This window comes from Bacillus rossius, assembly GCF_032445375.1.
Source record: "Bacillus rossius redtenbacheri isolate Brsri chromosome 9 unlocalized genomic scaffold, Brsri_v3 Brsri_v3_scf9_1, whole genome shotgun sequence".
NCBI classification, from domain to species: domain Eukaryota; kingdom Metazoa; phylum Arthropoda; class Insecta; order Phasmatodea; family Bacillidae; genus Bacillus; species Bacillus rossius.
The window spans coordinates 12,545,454-12,569,614 of NW_026962012.1; the positions used below are offsets into that span (position 1 = coordinate 12,545,454).

The 24,161-nt window shown below is 36.3% G+C and overlaps 1 protein-coding gene across 1 annotated transcript in view; it reads right to left on the minus strand.

Moving 5' to 3' along the window:
- Positions 1-24,161, minus strand: part of LOC134542741 (uncharacterized) — a 41,479-nt gene that overhangs the window by 15,827 nt on the left and 1,491 nt on the right. Inside the window, exons 2-8 of the mRNA XM_063387239.1 lie at positions 17,627-17,770; positions 13,967-14,139; positions 12,100-12,252; positions 9,799-9,859; positions 6,500-6,777; positions 6,166-6,294; positions 1,398-1,592 (exon numbers count right to left, since the gene is read on the minus strand). Coding sequence (XP_063243309.1) covers positions 1,398-1,592; positions 6,166-6,294; positions 6,500-6,777; positions 9,799-9,859; positions 12,100-12,252; positions 13,967-14,139; positions 17,627-17,770 — 1,133 coding nt within the window. The remainder of the gene's footprint in view (positions 1-1,397; positions 1,593-6,165; positions 6,295-6,499; positions 6,778-9,798; positions 9,860-12,099; positions 12,253-13,966; positions 14,140-17,626; positions 17,771-24,161) is intronic.

Below are 24,161 nucleotides of genomic sequence, written 5' to 3' on the forward strand. Positions count from 1 at the left end.
ACTGAAAAACAACATCCGATCATCCAGAATGTTTAAATAGACATGATGGTCCATGCCAGGGGTCACCACAATGAGCGAGCAAATACACGATACAAAAAAAAAAATTAGTGATGTGCGAGTCTCGGCATCATCGAGAACGAGTCGAGACAGAAATTTTCTCGATCTCGTCTCGAGATAATATTTTTGGCTCGGAATTTTCGAGAATTTTGTAAACAAGAAATAGGTTAGGTAATATAATATATTGAGGCAGCATTTTGCGTTGCGTGTTGAAATAATTAACATATCTTCAACGTAACGTAGATCGAATAAAATAAAATATACTTGTTACGATAGTATACACGATAAATTATTAAAAAGTTAAAAACGAACAACTTCCGTTCACAGCCACTACATGAAACGGTAAACGTAAACAATGAAGTGTGCTGTGGTTATCACATTAAATTACAGAAGAAAATGATTATTTTCCGTTAATAAAACCAACATTAAAGTTAAAAATAAATCATTTTCGGTATCAACATCAAGTATCAACGTAAAACGGTACGGTAAAAAATAAAAATATAAACATGACTGCAGAATTCTTCCGCGATTGCATTTTGTTTTATGGCCTTAGGTTATACACACGGCCAGCAGTACATAACAAGCAACATGATGTTTAAATTGCGGTCCGTATCGATAGTGACATATCGATAGTGGTGAATGTTCAGACTTTCATGATCAAGTACCGTCCATGGCTCAAGGAAACTGTATAGACTATGGAGTCAATAACGTATGTTTACATACGACAGTAGGCAAATAAACTGTTGAGTGTAAAGGTAAAGTTGTAATTGCAATTGCAATTGTGGATACTTGATAAAATTATTGAATAATTATGTATGTTTGTCAGATTATTGAGTTTTACTTTTTTGGATCATATTATCCTGTTAACTAAAGTACAGATTTCTCGATCTCGACTCGATTCTCGAGAATTTTTAAATTGCTTTCTCGATCTCGTCTCGAATTCAAAAAAGTCTTTCTCGCACATGCCTAAAAAAAATCCCCAAAACATTGCAGACCCATCGATGAAATGCTTAATGCTTCAGTTGGCCTTCAGTGCACTCCACGACGTGCATCATTGGAATACATACAGGCAAGAATGTGATTCATCAGACCACATTAGGTTCGGCTAGTCAGCTCTGTGAGCGAATTTGTATCTACTGTAGTAATTTAAATATAAACAACATAACCCCCCTCTGGCATTTACCAACCCCCCCCCCCCCCCCCACGATTTTTATGCAATTTTATGCAATATTATTATAGGTTACTGAGCATTACATCAATTGAATTATAGCTCTTGCATCTTTACGAAGTAAAGTTGTGCAAGAATGCAAGAATGAGGAATGGGCTAAATGCCATCGTACCTTGGCGAGAGTGCACCTGGGCCACGTGCTTGAGGCTGTCCACGCTCGGGGGCTGCGGGGCGGAGTACTGGGCGTCCTCGGGCACAACTGCCGACGCTGCCGGCAGCCTCGCCACGGGCTGGATCTGCGCGTAGGTCTCGCTGCCACTCGTGTACACCAGCTGGTTCGGGTCCTCGATCGCCGCGTACATCTCGTCTGCACACCCGCACGCTTCACTCCGGGCTCCGCTCGATCACTTTCACTCAGTCACAAGCACTTTCAAAAACTGCATTTTTTAAATTTTTTGACACCAGCATAAATTGTTTATAAAGTTAGAAAAGAAGTGACCAATTATTTAATAACTACCAAATACTAAGCATTAATTTACAGAAACCTCAAATACAAAATAACTTTCTTTTTTAGATGACCACGAATAAACTCAATTATAAGAAAACCTTGAATATACAGTCATACCTGCCAACTTTGGCCAGTCAAAAAGCGGGAGGTTTTTTAGTGAAATTGGGGGGGAGGGGGGGGGGGGGGAATTTTTTTATTTTGTAAATTTTGAAAATAGTTTTTAAGAGTGAACCAGCATGATTAGCACAAGCAATGGGAAAATTGTGTTCTAAAATAAAATACGTTAACAAACACTCTGCTTTTGTCACACTATCTTCTTTCCGACTTGTCACGAAAAACGTCTAATTTCTGGTTTGATGCCATAGTATTGACGGCATGTTTCTTCATATTTATATGCTTCACAATGTCGCCCTTTCCGGCATGCGAAACGAAAAATCACAACGACACAAAGAACAAAATGCAGCATGTTTACCTTTCCTCGATTGCAAAATACACGGAAATTCGTCACTAAATGTCTTCTTGTACACAGCAAGATACTTCACTGTAGGCTTACTTAGCGCCATTTCTATTAAATCCCTATTGCGGAGTAGGCCTACAACTAAACAACGCATACAAAATACTCATCACGCAACTGCTTCCACAAAATAATATTTTTATGAATACACCGATGAATAAATTCGAAGACTGTACTATAATGCTACCTCTACACTTCATCTGTAAGCACAGATGCGAACAAATGCGAATTTGTTCAGGGACTAACAAAAAATTCACACTTAGCCGGCTGACAAACTGAAGCGAATTTGGGCACAAATGTAAACAGTGGTATCATAAACTCATTATTAATCTACTCTGTCTTTATTTCAAACCAACACCACCGAAAATACAGTTAACAATGTTTACAAAACACGCCATCTTGGAAAACAAATGAAACCATTTTGTGGTTGGCTAATAAACACCAATGACGAACGTGTACCAAAACAGCTCCCATAATTATCGTAAATAACTACGTTTCTTTCTTAAAAGTACGCTTAACCAAGCGTTTTAGCCGACAATTGTGGGCATTTAGGTTATTGAAATAACTACACGTTATGGTACAAACCGTAGTTACTATACAATTGTACGGAATAATGGTACAAACATATTAATTCAAATTCTATAAATTTATTAAATTAAAAACTTCAAGAGAAACAGAACCAAAAAACGGGAGATTTGAATGGAAATCGGAAGGGCGGAAGAAAGGGTACAAAATCGGGAGTCTCCCGCCTAAAGCGAGAGGGTTGGCAGGTCTGTACAGTTACGTAGATTGAATATATGGTGACCTTGAATATAAAATGCCCTCACTGGTTTTAAAATATTAGTTTTAGTTCAAACTGTTCCTATTATATATATATAATCTCTCTCTCATCTCTCTCTCTGTGTGTGTGTGTGTGTGTGTGTGTGTGTGTGTGTGTGTGTGTGTGTGTGTGTGTGTGTGTGTGTGTGTGTGTGTGTGTGTGTGTGTGTGTGTGTATTTACCAGTGTATGGATCACAAATTTTATGCAGATTTTTTGTTTAATAAAATGTTCTGCAACCCACATGCAATAATTTCCATTATGGGTAACAAAAATGAACATTGCACTGTTTTGGTTGACTATATGCTTAAATAACTAGCCTGAGTTGGTTTTTAATAAATATGTCACGAGTAGATATACCTAGATAAAATATCTCAGCACTGAGAGTAAAGCATCATGTACTGTGCTGTTTGAGGGGCCTCCCCAGCGCGCTGGCCACATGCTGGCCACGTGTGCAGCTATTGGCTGTGCTTCTCGGGGGGAAGGGGAAGAAGCAAGGGGAAGGCTCTTTTGTCACTGTATCTGCTGGAGTCCAGTTGCTGCGTTATCTGCGAACAAAGTCACGGCAAGGCGGGGGACTGCCTACCGTTACATGCACCAACAGGATAAAATTCTTGTATCGCCTTCCTTGCTTTTCGACAGTGTTTATTAATTTGAAAAATAAAATTAGTGCTGCGCTCCAGACTACATCCATGAATTGCAAACAACTTTAAGCTAAGGAGCCACAGAGAATGGACTGCAGTTGACTTGACCTGACTTGAGTCTGGTAAGAAATTCTGTTTGTTTGTTCTCTATGGGCGCAGCGCCACTGCGACCAGACAAGACTCGACACGGCTGTAGTGGAGCGATCGGACTCATGACGGCTCCGGTCTCGGGCGGAAACGAACCTGTTTCAGGTCCCCCCCTCCATTCACTCTGGGGGTTTTCCTAGTGTTTGGCAGGTGGTGAGATGAAAGGAACATCAATTAAAGAACTTCTGATTGAAGTTGTGAGCATTAATAAAGTGCCGTATGATACAGAGAAAAAAAATTTCGTGACAAGACTAGAATTCAAAATAAAGGTAGAAATAGCTGTAAACTGAAGAATTGAATCAGGTGGCCATTATTATTTTTATAATTACAGAGCAGTTAATAGTATTATTTTATTCCCTTAGTTAAGGTATACATTTTTTATTCTTAGTGATATTAAAGCGAGGCCTGAAAATACTGCGGATTTATTTTATGTCTTATGTCAAGTTATAAATTACTGTAAGATAAGTTTTTTCTGTGTTACATTCACAATTGGATCAAAAATTATTTGTCAAATCCTGGATGCCGTTGAAACAGCAAAAATAAATAGTTTTCAGAAGAGCGATAGAATCATGTGTAATCTATTAGACTTCCCTGTAAAAAAAAGAAGCCAATAATCATTAAAGAACATCTTGAGTCTACAAACAATTTCAATATTAAGCGTGACGCTCAATGAATCAATTTCCGAGCCTGTAATAATACCTAGATGTGTTATAACTTATGTAGTATTACCTTTCTATTTCAGATGATATGGCCAAAATAATGAGGATGAAGTTGCAGGATCCGGACCTAAGTAGTGTAAAGCGTTTGAAAGCTAATTTTAGGAGTAGGAACAAAACTGCTCCTTAAGTTAGCAGAATGCCAACATCTACCATATTTTTAATGCATGTTCACTATCATTTATAAACCGTTAAAAATAAATGTTTCAAAAATTTTGTTCAATTATAAATAACCTTTATTGTACTCATTTTGAGTATTGCAGTTAATCACTGTTTGAAGTATATTGAAATTAATTTCCAATGCTTTGCATATTTTTTGTTGTTGCGCTGGGCGTCCCGCAACTTTATTAATAGCCAAAGGCGTCGCCAGCCAATGGCCTAGGGGGGGCAAGTTGTGGGAAAAGTATGTATTTTTTTTTGCATTTGGCTACATTATTTTATTTCTCTAAGGCTCTAGGGGGGGGGGGGGGGGGGGGCCAACTGCCCCCGCTACCCCCCCCCCCCCCCCTGGCGATGCCCTTGCTAATAGCCCTACCAGACACAGCCTTGCCTGGCACACAAAAGGACATATCTTGTAGCTGACGCCCACAGTTGACAATAAACAGATCCAGAATGGCAAGCAAAATGCAAACTACCAAATTGCTGATTATTCTTATAGCGCGCCCAATCACTACCGCCTCGTGCATCCGTAATATTATCTTTACATCTTAAATGTACTGTACTTTCAAACACTTTAAAAGCCATTTTCAGGCCTTACACACCCATTAAAATCACAGTACATCAGCGGACCGGCTAATACGCATCTATTTTGCATGAAGATGGTACGCGAGGTCTCGCCTCTCTGCTGCCTGCCTGGCAATTGGCTAATATCATGCTCGCAGCTCGGCTGGCGCACAGCGCTGTATTCGTCCGCCACCGAAAGTAGTCACTATCTTGCATTCTTCAACCACACACCAACGGGTAAATATGTAGAGTAGCGGTATTTGCGAAAAAAATTTTAACAATCCGAAAATACTTTTATTACATGCTCTTTCACTTCCTCTTTTCATTAAACCCGGCGGAGATAAGAAATTCCAAATACTTTAGGAGATATCAAATTTTTTAATTTTCATCACAATACCTGTGCATACCTAAGTCAAATATTAAAAATATTTCCTTTTACTTTGCATTCCTGATTCTTCATCCACCCCTACAATTGAAATATGAAACAAACTGTCCTAATAGGTATAAGGCTAACTATGAATGAATGTTTTTCAACTCAGGTCATTAGGATGAAACTATGAAATAGAGCAGCGATGAAATGTGTTGATGACGGAAATGGGGCATAACCTGGGAAAAACTAATGAGCTTACTGCAACGTTGAACATGTCTCCCACTGACAAACAATCTGGGTGTGACACTGCTGAAGTCAGCCTGGACTGTGTTGATGATGATGAAGGGGGTGGGAGGTGCAAGTGATCTGACCACTTAACAACCATGGCTCCCAGGGCAGCCTTTCAGTTATATTTTGTGCAGTTATGAACACAGGGATGATAGTAAAAAATATGATTCCAAACGTTCAGATACGCTGGAGCGTGTTGTAAGTATCCGTACCGGAATCATCTGAAACAGTAGCGTAGTGAGGATCCGCTCGCTCTCGTGATGGCTGCCGTCCCCTGGGCGCTTGGGTCTGAGCCTTTATGTTTGCGAGTGGTTCTCGCACGCTGATACTCGTGTATCCCTCTGAAAAAAATTAGTCACAAGATTTTTTCAAGTGCAAATACATACTACGCAGAAAAAAAAAAAAAAAATCAATCCTTAGAGTGTGAATGAATTAATTAGGGCTTAATTTCGAGGTAGTTGGAGACTGTGAGAGGTGGTCAGATTAGAATGGAGCAATGGAGGAATGCAAATCTCAGCGGCACACAGTAACATCTGACGCACTCACTGGAGTCCTGGGAGTCGCCGCTGAAGTGAGCCTGCTGGTCCGCGATGGGCGGAGTCATGTACGGCAGCTCCTGGTTGGCCGACACCCTCCCCGCGATGGCGGTCGCCGCAGGGATGCTCGCCACGGGGCCCTCGCCGTCGGGCGAAGGGGAGCCCTGGGAAGCGGCTCGCCTGGCCCTGGGTGGGGCGACCGGCTCCGAGGGCTCAGACACCGGGCGCGCGCTCCTCAGCGTCACGTCCGACGAGCTGGAGCCAGCTTCTCCCGACGCAGCGCCCGCCCTGGCAGAGGCAGCCACTCGCTAGTACACAGTGCCGAGATACCTGCCTCCCGCGTCAGCATTAACTCCACAATCTTCATGCCTTTTATACAGTTTCTAAACTCAGGATATTATCCTTGCTTCTTGAAACTGTTTGTTACTAAGTTCATCCTGTATTTGTACATACTGTTTGGAGTTTAACTAGATATTATGAAATGTAATGAGGAAATATTACTGCTTGTTGCTTTAGACATACTTTTAAAGGTTTTGAACATCTCAGTCAAATACATAGAATAATTAACCTACTACTAAAATTATAATAACAGTAATATTAGTGATTTAAAGAAAACTGTATGAAATTAGTGTTCACTGTTATTTGAAAACATGTTAACGAGCAGAAATTTCAAACCCCCAAATTAATCCAAGTGCTGTTCCTGAATGTCTACATACCAGAAATTTTCTTCTTGAAAACTAAAATTTGTTTCTATAATGAATACATCTCTAAAAATGTAAAAATATATATTTATGACTGGTAAGTGACATCAAACCATTTCCTTGTGGTAATTGAAATAATATGTTACTTTAATTATCACACAACCATATTTTTCTACCACAAATGTTGCAAAATTTTTAATGCACTGACTTAAAGAATATGAATTATACAAATTTGTGGATCTTAAAAACTAAAGAAAATACCAATGCTGTTAAAATATTGGAAAAATAAACTGGATTCCGTCCTATTTGTGCTAAAATTAAAAAGATATAAATTTTCATTTAAAAATTAAATTTCAAAAATATAATCACTTAAATACTTTAACAATTACTTTCCATTTCTGTTCGAAATTTCAAGAAACATTTATTTACCTCTGTAAAAATCAAATATGTATGTACTTTCCACATTTATTGCTATAAAAAAAAATGTTTTTAGTTATATCTTTCTGTAGGTGCATTTAATTTGAGTGGTTGAATAGTCAAACAACTCGCCTGCCAATAAGGTGATCTGGGTTTTATTCCGGGCGGTGCCACGCCTGGATTTTTCACAAATGAGATATGTGGTGGACCTTGCCATTAGCCCATAGGTTAACTTGGGGTACTCCCATTTCACCAACTAGCTCTTCATTCACATCACTTCACCCATCATCATCTTAATGCCAACAAAATGCTAAGGCTTGGTTCATTTCATTTTAGTACGTATAGTGTGTTTAAAGTAAACCATGATTCTACATATTCCAGAACAGACAGTACACCTACTCCTCTCTTAGCACGTCTTCAGATAGTGAGGATTTATTTAGCGCGATGTTAATTTTACTGCCCCAGTCTTGAATAGCACGTCTGTAAATTTCAGTTAGCACGAAATCTCCCCAGGCAAAAAAAAAAACAAACAAATGTCGGGCACAACTCCATGAAGTCTGTTTCAACTTCTGTAAACAACAGATTTGCCGTGGGATACAGTTAGCCAAACAAGGGGGGAAGAGATGCACACGCAGGTCTGTCTACGCTATCAGCTTTGTACAAACATCAGCTATGGCAAGTTAAATTGTGGCTATGGAGTGTAAAGGACCAAATATTTTTACGTCCGCGCGTATGCTGCCGTGCCGTACCGTTGTCTCCTGGCCACAGACCGGGCCGTGAACTCAGTCTAGCCAGCGGCAGGGAATTCACTCAAACAAAAGCAACGTCTGCCCATTCAGCTGCCGGTTACTGTACGTGCTTGATCACTCATAATGCACCATGTTCAAGTATTTGAGACAAAACTAGAAGTATTAGGGCACGCAGATTGTCATGAAGACCACACTTATGTTGGTCGCACTTTAGTTTTAAACAAGTCAACTGTGCGCACAATCGTATGAAATAAGGACTCTTATCAAAAGTTTATATAAGTCTGGTGCTGTTGGTTGTACTAGCGGGAATATATTTGACATTAGATTCCGGATCAGAAATTAACCGATGATTCACATGTAAAAAGTTGTTAAATGAATGTTGCAATGAAAAAAAAAATCATTGGCCTGACAGGATTGGTGTGAACCCGATAGTGATACGCAAGTCAGCCAGCCGACTGACAATTAAGTACATAACCACGTATCTCCCGTTACGCGGTGTCGTATTTGTCATACAAAGTGCTATGGGAGGCATAGGTATAAAGATAAATGGTGTGATATATTTTAAGTTGAGTGTTATTCAACACATTTATATTACGTAACGTATATTTTCCTACACAATCTTGGAACACATTAAATAAATTAGCCTTGCTATTTATGGAAACTAATGCTTCAGAATACGCTATTTAGAATAACACGAGCAATTTTGGGAACAAATTAGTCGTGCAAAGTGAGGGATAGGTGTAGTAATTTGATAACTTCAAAATGTGCTGCATCCAGCTCACACTTTAAAACACAGCACAAACAAATTAATAGTTCCATGATCACTTGTTCTCCTAAATGCTGGGTATAAAAACAACAATCATCTCAATGCAAGCAGAGAAAGGCCTATTATACTCTGAAAGTTTGTGCAGAAGAGATGTTGGGCATATACAGTAAACGGTATCAACACAACCTGCAAGCAAAATTAAAACCATGGAGCAGTGACTAGAACCAATATAGCAATGTGGTGAATGTCCGGTTGTAATAAATCACAGTAAGTTCAGTCGTCCTAGGTTTTTTTAACACTTCCAAAAAACATTAATATTTTCTGATCCTGTAATGTTTACTCAAATAAAAACCACTGAAAATTCTGGGCAGTACAGTGCTCACCACAAAGTACCTGGAAAAAACCATATCTTTGGTATTTTATTATGAAAGTACATACTTTGCACTAAACTACAAGTAAATGTACATCTTATAGGTATCTGAACACAAATAGGACAACTTTAAAATGAGAAATTATTATTTTAAAAGTGAGGCACTTTGTAAAGAGGTTCCACTGCACTTAGTTCCAATATGCTGTTAATTTTTATACTTATCTTAAAACATTTGTAATCATCAATCATTAAATCTATATGAACCCACTATCAAGTATAATTAAAGAGTAACAAGGTCACTGTTACCTGAAAGATGTCTTGCTCTCTGATTGGCCACTGCTCCCCACCTGGGCATATGGGTGTTCATCTACAACATAATATTTCAACTTCTTGCACCTACCTCACAGTAATATGTAGGTACAATGTCAGCCAAACTTAAACCACAAGATAAAAAATATATATAATCAGAGATCAACATAAAGCTCTATTGTATGCTTACGCTCACATACTTAAAATACAGAACAAATCTGTACTCAGTTTTTCTTTCATATTCCCCCCACAGTTGGTTATAACACCACAATGTTTGTCACATCAATTTAATAATGTATATTTTTGTAGTGCTTATACTGATACAGTACACTTAACTACATTATATTTCTAGTACCTTAATAGGAATACAAATTTCTAGTGGGTTCAAATGTATAAAACCTTAGATGTCACACAAAGCATAAGTACCATTTTTAAAAAATGATTATAGCTTGTCCATTGCATGTCTGAGTAATGCAGGCCATCAATGCATCGCCTCCTTAGGCAGTAGAATAAGATTTTGGTTTAATCGTGAGTCTTACTAGAGGTTTACACTGTTACATTTCAAGTCATCTGGAAGTGCAAATACTCAGGTACAAACTGCACTTCTGCTTAAGTGAATAGCTGAAGGCATTGCGACACTGCACAGTGACACAGTGCAACAAACATACTGGGATACGGTACAGTTGGTGATGTGTCTGTCTCGCAGCTGGTAGCTGATGGTAGGTGAATTGACGGAAAGTGTTTCTGTTATCTTGTCTCTGAATTCTGGTTGTGCATCAACAGCATTCCAAACAAGACAGAGCGATGTTCAAGCTGCCACATTCATATGGCAGTTAAAGATTCAAGCGTTGTGGATGTATATGCTTCGAACTACCTACCTATTTTATAATAATCTCTTTATTCTTGAAATATTTATGTACTACGAATTTCGAGAAAATGTGGCAGTACCCTGTCACCTATGAACCTATAAGCTGTAAGTCAATCCAAAATCAGGCGCAACATCTACTGTCACTGAGAAGCCTATTCCTGCTCACAGACTGAAGCTAAATGGTTGTTTGTGTCTTGAGAAAACAAAGACCACAGGCAGACACTTGTATGAAAAGTAATCATCCATGAATGTGGTAACATGATTACACAATACTGTTATGACTTATGTGGGGATAATTGGGTTTGTAAGGGATAGCCCAATTAAGTTTTTTATTAATAATATTTACATTATTAATAAAAAATCACACTTAAAAATGTCCAATCACAAATCACTGGCACTTAAAAATGTTAATTCTCAAGTCACTCAATGTCTGTCCAGTTCCACAGTTTGCACTCCTCACTGGAGCTAGGCTCAACAGTGGTGCGCCCCTTATCTCACGCCTGTACACATACACACAGTCTCGCGCCACTTAAGTCGCCGCCGCACTCTCACGTTTCAGTCTCTCCGTGGCGCGCCACTCTCGAGGGGGTCTCACACTTCCTTTCATTCCAGAACTCTCCGAACTCTCGGAACTCCCACAGGGGCCTGCATCGCTGCTTTTATACTCTTGGCGGACTTTCTAAAACCGACTGTGGGGACTGAACTGATGCCCGAAAAGTCCAAAAAGACAATGTTAATTCGTGCCACTCCGCGCGGCAACCTCAGGAAACCCGCAGAATTCCCCGGCCGCTAAAAGGGTCATTGACCATGGCCTGAGGCGGGAAGGTGCGTGAGGAGCGGAAGGGGGGCAGGGCGTAGCTGACGCCAGTAACCTAGCAGGGCCGCCAGCCAGCTCCGAACCTGGCGCGCTTCGTGGACCTGTCTGCATTCGTAACAACACACCACCTACCACACCATTTCAATTTGGTTGCAGCTGGATCAGTCAATTGTTTATGGAAGGAGTACAGGTTCCACATTGCGATAATATAGTTGTGAGCCTACGTTGATTCAATACATAACAATAAGATGAGAGTAATAATTTTTCAATTAAACTTTGTTTGAAAAAAAAAATATTGATAACAATTATTAATTTTATTGGTAATATTTTGATAATTGGTTCATTATGTACCTGCCTTTCTAACAATCACATAAAAACCCATCACAATCTCATTCAAATAGCAGCTAAAGTAAACTACCACCAAAGTCAAGATGATTGTCGGCACCAAACACAAATGGCAAAAATAAAATAATTCATAAAATTTACCATCCCAACTAGACAAGTTGATTTTACATGGAATTTAACCCCTTGCGGTCAGTGATTATATCCCTGAAGATAGTACAACCAGTCTGTGTGTCTGGCTGTCTGCCTATAAAATTCTGGTCGTACTCACTTTTCCTCAAGCGGTCGTAGGGGTGCTCCGACTTGAGCTGCGAGTACGGGGAGAAATTGTCGTCTGTCTGACTCAGGGAGCTTTGTTCGCTACTTTTCTGCTCTTCTCTGAACATGTCACGCTTCTGTGCCACGCTGGGAGTTGCCTGCACATCTGGGAACAAACCACATACGTAAATGTTACAAATTCATTCAGTGCTTAACACAAACACAATGTGCATTTTGGAATCTGGCAGACTATGTACATGTGAGACTTCCTGGTTTATACTGTAGAATTTCTATTTCTTGCCACACGTTGGCATGCCAACTTTATATAAAATTGAACTATTTATAAAAACTATTTAAATATTTATCATTTAGAGATACTATAGAATGCACCTGAGATGTCAGTACTAAATTTAGTTTAACTGAAAAGTTTCAAATATTTTCAATCATAAAATTAGAAAAATCAGGTAAATAATGTGTTCTAATCCAAGAAATTATCACTCATTATGTCATTATCTTTAAAATGATCATTGAAATTGAAATAAAGTGTAATCAAATCTCAAAAGATGAACAATGTGTTTAATTTCAACAAACTGATCAGACAATTTGCACATAAACGGATGTGATACTGAAAAGGATTGAAATTTCCTTGTATGAAATTACCATGTTCCAAATCACCAAATATGAAACTAAACTAAACACAGTTGAAATATGCATTAAAAGGATATAGTTTTGACCATTTATCTAACACCACAATGTAGTCACAATCCTTGACCAAACATCTTACAGAACAAGACGTATTCTCAATATGCAGCAGCAGAAAGTTCAGTGTATTCTTGGACACTAAATAAAGCTGTAGAACATCTTCAATGTATTCTTGTAGACAGCAACAGTTCTGTCTATCTTGGGATACTCACTGAGACTGAAGAATGTCTTCGGCATTTGCAGACTCCAGGTTATTTAGAAAAGCACATAATTGGACTGACGAAGCTGTATTTTCATTATGACTAGTCCAGAAGTTGGCAATTCAAGTATTTTTCTTGAAGTACAATATTTTGTAGAACAGTTTAACAAAGATCTATGTTCTTCACATGTACATATGTAACGACTTCACCAAGAGTCCTTTTGTATTATTTGTCATATATTCTTCACATAATTTAATATAATAAAGTTTAATCTGGACCATAAATCTCATCGAAGTAAACTATTGTCTTTGCTATGAAAAATATTTCGGGCTACCTCAAGTTGGGTATTAGCTTCCTTCGATCAAAGTCTATCCAACCATTCTAACCTATAAAAATGTTTGAAAAACACTAAATTTTTAAAATAAATAAATTTACTTTACACATAGAAAATCATTAAATTCCACTTAAAAAACAAATATGCAAACAAAACCAAAATATGTCATGGCCAGCATTGATATGACTATAATTTACTTAGAGCATGCTGATTCTCATAGACTACTTATTCATATACCAAACAAAAAATTTACTCTATGACATTACTAAAAGTTAATATTATGTCAATTTTTTGGGCTGTACCACCACAATACATAACATATAACAATCAAAGTAAACACAATTTTTATACTAACTTATACAGTACGTACTTAACTCAATGATAAATGCAAATATTAAAGATTACTTCCAGGGAAGTAAAGGTGAAAGGTGCTACAGGCATCAGTTCGAAACAACTGCTGAAGTAAGAGTTTTTTTTTTCCAACACATTTAATCTTTGCACAGTTACAAATTATGTTGGAGTGGTATGGATAAGTCGAGAAACCAGAAGAGACCATAAATATGGCTCAAGGGGTTTTGACAGGATATTTGCATTAGAACTGTTAGAAAAGAGAACTCATATGAAGCACGCCATATACTACTTACTATTGTGGATAAGAGATTCTGTGACACGTTTGTTCTCTTCCACAGTTGCGTACAACTCGGAGCTGGTGTCCCCATTCACCTCGTTCTCCCAGAGCGTGGAACCATCTTCGACGCGAAGACGGTCCGAATACACCGGGATGTCTGGGAGACTTCTGTTGGCCGTTGTTGTTGACCTGCAGGCATATAGATAATAATCATTCATCAACATCTAATATAAGAAATGTGTAAATGTGAATAAACATCCTTACTTAAACACTATCAATTCAAACCATAGCATTTAAGAAAAATGCAAATTCCACATTATAGTTGGATGTGCATAAACTATATCCTACCCTTGTTTACATTACTTTTACAAATAACAAAATGTTCTGCTCTTAAAATTATAACTACAACATTATTATTCCATTTGTTAATCAATTTACTGTTAAAAAAAATTATGGCTCAAAATATTGAATATTGCTTTGATTACTTCTACTCTTCCCGTTTTATCTACGTTGTTATTTGATAACACCGTACAACAATATTGGAAACTGGTAAAAAACATGCGACACAGGTGATGCCAGCGAACCTGACGGTATGGAGTGTACCTCTTTTTATAAGTGCGTGGAACTAGTCACAGTAGTGGCATCTAGCGGTGTGGCATGTCAAATAGCTATAAACCAATGCAGTAAATTGCTAAACCAATGCTAATTGGCCAAAGTTTACCATATTTTTTAGTTACAATATATTATAACACTTCAAATAGCAAAAATACTACAATACTACATACAAAAAATATATTAATTTTCAGAAAAAAAATTTAATATTTAGTTTTCAAACATTAACTATAATATATGTACGTATTAAAAATGTTTCGAAATGAGTACATAACTAATATAACCGCAAAACTTTAAATACTATCTTCAATCTAGGAAGAAATTAATGAAGCTCAACTTGTAGTCACAGTTTTTAAAATTCTGCTTTTTGCCAACTGCGAAACAAGTGGTTATTAATGTGTGAATAGCAGTCAAAGGTTTCATTTTTTTTCTCAAATCATTTAAATGTCACAATTGGCCAGCACCAGATATTCTGTTACACCCTGCAGCTTCTGAGCTGACACCCTGGCAAGTCACACACTGGATCCGCTAACCTTGTGCACGAAGGCTAAAAACTGGTTGCAAGAGACTAGTTACAGGTAGCTGTGATGGACAGCTCTTTACGTCAAACGCTGCCTTTACATTAACTTTCAGATGTTTAAAAACAACACTGGACACCACAAGTATTTGCTATCAACACTGCAAACTGTAAGTTTTGAATTTATTTCATATTCACATACATATAAGCAGTGATGAGTTGGTTAAAGAATGTGAAGTAGTTGTTGCAAGCATTTCTCAGAAGGAATAAATTAAGTAAACCAGCTGTTAAAAATTGTTCAATGAGAATCTTACAAATATTTATTGAAGTATCTTTAAAGCAAAAGAAAATTAGTGAAACAAAAGTAGTGAAAAACTTACTGCAAGGAAAGATTTTAGACCAACTGACTTAAAATTCAAGGCCAAAAAATGATTAAATTCACTGTCATGTATTCAGTGGGATATTAGTGCTCACATAAAATTTTTGCACGTAAATGCCAAAGGTGTTTTGAGATGCAAAGTTTTAGTATATTAAAACTATTATTGGTGAGTGTCAGTCTTCAATGCAAAATAAATTTTCCCTGCAGTTAAGAAAAGCAATATTGCCACTAGTGAAATTTAATGCAGTTTGTTATATGTGATAAGGTTTAACACCAAGTAAAAAAAAAAATTAAAATTTTTTTTAAGCGAAACTCCTTTACAGACAGTAACACAGATATCAGTGCATAATGAAAATGTGAAGGGGCTAAGGAGCGGGGCACACAATGCCATGTTTACATTATAGGGCACTCGCATGTTTGCACACTTGCATATAAATGCTTGCATACTTGTATACTCACATACTTGATTAATTGCACTTTCACACATTTTTATACTCTCTCATACCTAAACCTTGCAAAGTCTGGAAATTGTTTACTGTAGGGGCACCATTATAAAAGAAAGATAAAACCGAAAATGGATTCATTGTTTTATTTCTAATCATTCTGTGGGCGAGCATTGCGATATTTCAAGAACTTCACACGCAATTAACCATTTTAACAGTCGCCTGAGTAGTAATACGGCCGCCAACATGCTTTGAGCCCCAGTAAATGCTCAATAAGTGAATACTAATACTTTTCCAGCCACACGTGAAAAATGTTATTTTCGTGTTACGTGGCCCGACTACCTGGGTACACATACGGTGTGCAGATCTTCAGAAAAAACCACGCATTTTGAAAACTGCCCAATATAGCTGTTTCCGAAAAGCATTTAATGAGCTGAGACCAGATGGTTAGTTCTGTTTCGTATTTCATTTTCAAACTGTGTTTTCAGAATAACGCCCGTAAAGATTCTTGAAACATGCAAGAGCTGCATTACCCTCTGTCTTCATTTCTCCACCTTCTAATGTTAACAGTCACAACTCAAATTTCATAGTTGTCCAACGGACGATGGGAAGACTGCGTGCCAGTTCAGAACCTTGCTCTTGGAGGAGACACCGCGCTAGAAACACCAGCAAGCGTCGCGATTATCATCTCGCCTCACTAACACACATACAACCCTGGCTGGACGGGCACCTTAAGGATTTAGGCGAATGATTGTAAATATTGTTATGGCTGTTAATGACCTGAACTGTGTTATAAGTGTGACATCTATTGTTTCCATAATAGTCTGTTATTTGTGAGGATGTATTTCTGTAGTTGTAGTTATTGTTCAAAATGTGTTTTCTAGCTGGATTTGAATCAAACTCATAATTCAACAACAAAAGTTTCGAGGAAATGTAAAGGGTGGAGTGAAGGGACCCCTCCCCTCTTCATTCGAAAGTGTCCAGAGGCAATATTGTGTTAAAGCTTAGTAGAACATTGATGTGTGTGTGTGTGTGTGTGTGTGTGTGTGTCATGGTCCAATTTTTTTTTCTTCCAAGCATTAGGTAATTTTTGAGATGCATTTCCCTAGAAGATAGCACTTGGGCATTAAATAGGGAGTTACATTTCAATTATTTTATATTATAATTACTGCATTTTTGACAATGAAACTTTATCTTGGTACAAAATAAGGTTGTATACATACATGGTTAGAATACCAGACTTGTGTCTCCCCTGGATTATTTATTAAAAAGCCTTACATTATCCTAATTAAAAATCAAACATCTCAATTAAAAAAAAAAAAAAATGAGAAACAAAATCTACCAAATTTCATAAGGCAACTAAAATGACTCAAAAAAAATCTTTGTAGGCCTACAACATTTCATTAACATCTGCCAAACATTTTTTAAATAATGCTCACTCTTAAGCCAGGCTACAAACAATGTTGATATTTAAAGAAATTTTTCAAAACAGGTCCTTTTATAACAAATGTTATGTAGCACTCTATTTTTTAAATGTTCGTTCAATGATAAAAAATCATGAATTTTTGATTTTTAATGAAACCCCAAAAAGGAAAAATTACCAGGATATTCAAATTGGTAAACGACCAACACAACAAACACTATCGCCAAAGGGCAATTTAGCAATGCAAAGTCCCGGAGCTTCAATTTATCCAATCTAAAGTTTCTTAAAGAGCACCACTGAACCTCTTGTTTGGCTGAGCTGCCTCGGCATGAGAGCCGTCCACCCACTCAGAGGACCGCAGCCCGTCGCTCTGCTGGTGGTTCTGGTCTGCATTCTCCTCCGGGTTGGTGATGGTCACCATGCCAGCCAGCCCCAACAACTCATTCCTGCAGCAGATGGCAAGCACCAGCGACCCTCATCAGGCCAGCTCTTCCGCAAACTTACCAACTGCATCACGCCAACAGTAGAGTCAACCATACAACTTGCATGCAGACCAACCTACACCATTGCTGCCAACATCAAAAATAACCATCTGTAAATTTTACAAAGACGTGTCAGACTCACCCGAGAATATTAGGTCTCAGTTGTTAGGTACAGTTAGCTACATTAAAAAATAACCTGGAGTTTAAACTCTCATAACTGCTTCTTCCGATTCCAAACAACTAAAATTATTTCTAGATTAGTGACCCTAATATCGCTTTTAATTGTGAATGTTCAATTAAAAAAAAAACTAATTTTGTATTAATTTGTATTGAAAATGTGACACAAAATTGCAAAAAATACTAATAATAATAACAATTCTGTTGATCTCATTGCTACCAAACTTCACAGGATCACCCGCTGGGCTAATCTGAAGATTGCCTGAAAATTTAATCAAAATCGGTCTAACTATTTTGGAGTCCATAGGGAACATAAATACACACATTGATTTTTATGATATATAAATTTCACAAACATTATATCTACCAGTATGAAGGCACTGCTGAGTGGTCAGATGACTCGCCTCCCAACAAGGGGTCCAGCCTGGGTTTCTCGTAAATGGGAAACGTGGCAGACATTGTCGTACACTGGTGGGTTTTTTCCAGAGCACTCCCACATCTCACACCCACTCATCCTAGCAATCCTTCATTAGATTCTCATCTCCTTTCAAAATGCAACTAAGCTCAATTCCTTGATTCATTAATAAAGGGGTACATTTATTTGTTATTCTATTACCATTATATATTCCTATTCTCATACACTTGAAACAAAACTATTATTTTTTTCTTAATTATTTAAGATTTGTTACATGCATACCTAAGGCTGGTAGCCTTATATGTAAGGCACAATACAAAAACATTAATACATAAAGCCAAAGACATGCCACTACACAGCTAGACAACATAGAATACACTAAATAACAAATTTATGTGACCTAATTAATTATAAATTTAAAAAAGGGAGACAAATCCTTTTTTACATTTATTTTATTCTCTGAAAAGAGAAAATAACTTTCATACTTATCGAAATTTGTGATGATTCTGTACATATATTGTCGCAACCCAGACCACCCGGCTGGCAAATGGTTGGTCTAAGAATGGACATACATAGTTCACTAACACTTGAAGAAATGAGTTGGGCGCTGAAAATTATATAAGGTCCAAAAACAAAACAAAAATGTTAACTGCTGTTGATTAGTTTCTGAAATAGTGCCTCTCAGACACAAACTTATTTCAACGTATATTTATTAATATTCGTAGAAAATTTAGTCATTGTGGCAGCCCTCCTGCGACCACAAAAAAAAAATGGATGCGTGTACTTACGTACGCGCGTGAGAAGTTATACTTCTTTGGCATCATTAAAAAAAAAGTTTTTAATTGTATGCAAATAATTAATTACAATAAAGTAATAAAAGGGCTGGAAAAAGATAAGTCAACACAGTCAATAAAGTTCAGTTTAAATTTAAAAAATAAAATTAATAAAATTTAGAGAATAATAAATATATATGACATAATTTGTACTAAATATTATAAGATTCTTAATTTTAAATATTTATTATTGATTATTTAATATTTTAAAAGAAAACAAATAAATTTAATAATAAATTAAAAAATGTAATTTAAGTTTATACATTTTTTTTAAATATTTATTATTTTCTTAATTTAATATTCACTTTTCATTTTTATCAAAAAGTTTTCATTAAATTTGTTCATTTATTTTTATAAATATTTTTATTCATTCAATTTAATAATAAATATTAATATTTTAATTTGATGTTCAGTTTTAAATTTATCACAATTTTTTATTAAATTTATTTCTTTATTTTGTAAATATTAAATAAGCAATAATAAATATTTTAAATCAATATTTTAATAATATTTAGTATTAATTAGCCTATATTAAATAATATTTTAATTTATATCAATAAATAATACATACAGATAGTTAACCTCAATTATATTGGAGCACTTGAAAAAGTATAAAGGCACAATTTTTTTTTACTAATTTTTACGAATAGTAAATAATATTAATCAAAATATTCAATTTAAATCACTACTGAATATAATTTATTAGCACATGTATAATTCGCACTTGTATGAAACTAAAACAAGTGTTGTGAATGTAGAAACTAGAAACATGTGGATAAATATTATAAATATGAAAACAGTGATCAAAGGCAACGAGCGTGCCAACATGCGCGACTAATAGAGGTTCTATTTTTATTTTGTTGGTAGCTTTTTTTCGAGACTTAATGAGCGGTTTAGCGGGCAGCTTCAACCTGTTAATTTTGTGTTACAGTGATGCGCACGCATCTTAAAATTTCACTCTCATCATTTTTTTATAACGCGCCTAAAGAAGTATAACTTCAAAAAGTAAATATACAAATAACCTCTTCGTCTAAAAAAAAAAAATACATTGACTGTTCACAGGTACCGAATAACTATTAATTTAAAAGACAGTTCACACTTATGTCCCGTGGTTGCACACAAACTCACGGCACATTTGAAGGACTCTGTCCTTCGGAACAAATATAGAGTTCACCCGATCCTTGTACCGACGACTATGGTCGAAAAATTCAGGATAAAAGTTCCAAAAACGAAATAAGGTTAATTATATGAGGTAGCGCCGGACCACAGCCATGAAATTCTCTCTTCAACTACATAATTATCTACTTCAGTGAGCCCTCGTGAACCTCTTGGTACCTCGTCCACACAAAGACTGAGGAACGAGGCTACACAACCGCATAGGCCCAAAGGATGTTGCAGGTGCGGTACCTCTCCAGCCAATCACAGCGCAGCACTCATAAAACCACAGCAATATACAAATTCCATGCACCCGGAGTGAGGTGCTTTCGACAAAGATTATCTCAAGAATCCATCACATAGTCTGGTGACCTCACTTTTAATGACTCATAAAAATACCTTAAAAAATTACCAGCCAAAACGGGCGCATAGCAACAGCCGCCCAACACACTCCCAACATTTTTGTTATAAAGATTTTATTTAAATTATATCATTATTTTAACTATAGTACTGAATATCAGACAGCAAAATAACATGTTAATTAAAACATTTAACAACTTAACATCTAACGCCTGGGTTGTTAAAACAGTTGATGATAATGTGTCACGGATATTAATTACAATTTGACTAAAAGAACCTACATTTCTGAAAACCTTAAAATTTGTACAAAATCTATAAAATTAGTATGATGGTACATACAGTAGGTACAAATAAGGTCAATATAATAATTTAAAAAAAATCCCTTTTGGCACAGCCTACAGGCGTAGGTAGATTTCGAAGTACCTATTTATTCTGGTATAATTCTGAAAACTTCTATTAACTTCTGGAACAATTTAAGAACTTAATGTACTTGACATCCCATATGTTGTCTAACATTCCACGCAGAAAAATGTTTTGAATGTTTTTAACTTAATGAATCTAACATTGAATAGCTTAGAATAAATGTCATATTATGTCTACTAGGGTAGTTATTATTATTCTTTTTTTAATTTTAACACTATATTTTATCCTTGCACTAATATGTAGATGTATAAATAAATGATTTTGGACCAAGGTTTAAAAACATTCAGATGGCTTAAAATATACTCAAATAAATTTAATAGTAAGGAAGTATTGATCTTTATTATATTTTTAACTCAGTTTTGACGGTAATATCTCGTTTCATCAAGAATTGTTTCAGCCAAAGGTTTTGTATAATCTTTATAAGTTTACAACCAATTATAACGGATTTGATAGTAAGACATCTACTAAAATAGTTATGATTTTAATTTTGTCGTTCAACCTTGTTATTTCTACTCCTTACAGTAATGGTTAGTTATATAAAAATTTACTCAAGACAAATGTTTTAGACGGTAATTAAAAGGCTTAATATGAATAAGAATGAATTAGCTAGCATACGTGGTAAGGAAGTTATATTTATTTTCTTATTTGAACCCCTGTTTTTTTCAACACCTTACAGCAATGATTCGTCTTACTAAAAACTGTTTCAGCCAAAGTTTTAGATTAAAATGATAAAATTTACAAACAATTCAAACGAATTTGATAGCGTACTTACTAAAGGATTTTGATTTTTTTGTCTTTAAACCCCTGTTATTTTTCACCCCTTGGAGTAATGGTTGGTCGTATAAAATATTATTTCACACAAAAGTTGTCAATAATATTTTAAGGTTTTACAGTAAAAAAGAACGGACTTAATAGTGCACAGGGTATGGATTTTATGAATTTATTTTTAATTCTACGCCTGATATTTTTCAACCCCTTGCAGCAAATGTTTGTCTTATCAAAAATTGTTTCAGACACAATTTTTAAATAAAAATTATAAGATTTACAAACACTTTGAATGAATTTAATGGTGTGCCTACAGAGTTATGATTTTTTTTGTCTTCCAACCCTTGTTTTTTCTACCCCTTGGTCATATCAAAAATGTTTATAGACAAAAGTTTTTGGTATTTCTCCTACGAATTGCAGTACATTCAAATGGATGTGATATTTATCATATCATGGGAGTTATAGTGATTTTTCTATTTTTAAAAAACCTTCTACATGTCTACCCCTTTGGTCGGATATTGTCCATTAACGAACTCGACAGAGATTTTCCAAGTTTACATTTTATGTATCAGTTAGAAAGTGATTTGTGAAGAATTACGGCAGTTATCGTGTCCACAAAAATGTGATGTATACGTAAACTTGTGAGTTGACGATGGTTTTGGGGTCTATGGACCATGAAATGAAAAACTTTATACCTAAAAATTTTCCTAAGTTGCACCATGGTAACGGCTACAATAGGTAGTATTTCTTCGAAATCTAGCTAAAGTACAAGTTTGCAGCTATGCAACACATTCTACCTTGGGGGGCTCTAATACTAGTGTACACGAAGAAATATGCACCAATAAGCCAGCCTAAATAACACAGCAAGAAATATTGGTTACTTCGCAGCAAAACAACAAACCAAAGAAGACAAATCTGGTAGAGAAAAGATACTCTATAGGTTTGTTTCGAGGTCTCTTTTTGACCTGTCAACTCTCGGACGCAGAATGGCGGATGGTGGTTTTACTCGCGGGGGCAAGTTGCTCTCAGGTCACTCAGGTCATGCTCTCGATGCTGCTCCTCTCGAGGAAGAGTTGCGAGGGCAAGTCGTCTGCTGGTTGTTTTGGCGCGACTTTCACGATGGAGTCAATATGTTATCAAGCTACATTTGTTCATGATGGTAATGTTTTAATAGATGACGATATTGAAGCGGAAAAACATTTCAATATAACTTATTTGGCGTCCTTTATTTAATAATCACAAGTTTTGCAATCGTTTCCTAGTACAGGTTAGCTTATGCATACCACAGGCGGCTTAAAATCAAAAAGCAATATTTATATTTTTTACCTTCATCAAGCTCTCTCATAATTTGTAGTCCAATATATGGTAAATCAATAGCAGCTTCATCTTCAGATGAATTTTCATTTCCAAACAAAATTCTCACTATGTCTGATATATTTTCCGCCATCATTGTTTTACAACAAATAGCGTTTTCTTCGTGTATTAAAAGTTACCGACTCTTTTTGCCCGCAGGTCAACTCGCTCCCAACTCTTTCAACTCCCGAGGAGCACGAGAGACCTCGAGTCAAACAAACCTTATAAATATAGCCAGATTCACAAACACATGCCAAACTCTTCAAACAATATGTTTGCAAGGTGTTGAAACTGTTAATGTTTATTAATTGACTGAGCTTGTTAGAACTTTTCATTTACTCACTTATTTTTAAATTATAAAAATGCATGCATTGCAGGATGAAAAACTATGAATGATTCAAATTTTTAAAAATTTTAAACTAGTTTGTTATACAATGCATGATAAAAGGCAATATCTGTCTCTAAAAGTTAATATATTATTAACTCACATTTCTCAGTGAAGCTACTGTTAAGGCCCGTTCCACAATGACACGGAAACGGAGACGGAACACGGAAACGAAGACGGATTTCACGGAACAGAGCCTCTACAATAGCACGCAAACGGAGACGGACCCGTACGGACCTACTCAGCAGTGCTGAAGTCTTCCGTTTACGTTACTCCGTTAGACCAATAGGAGCACGTTATTTATTCACTGCAGTTGTCAAGCTACAGTTGCGCGTTCATGTTAATTAAGATATTAGTTTTGACTAATGTTGGTTTCCGTATTTCTCGACTACTTTTTTTATGCGTGAACAACAAAACAAGATTTGTTTTGAAATTTGAATTGTGAACGTGGGTTTCATCATGACGAATTTTGATGAACTTTTAATTTTC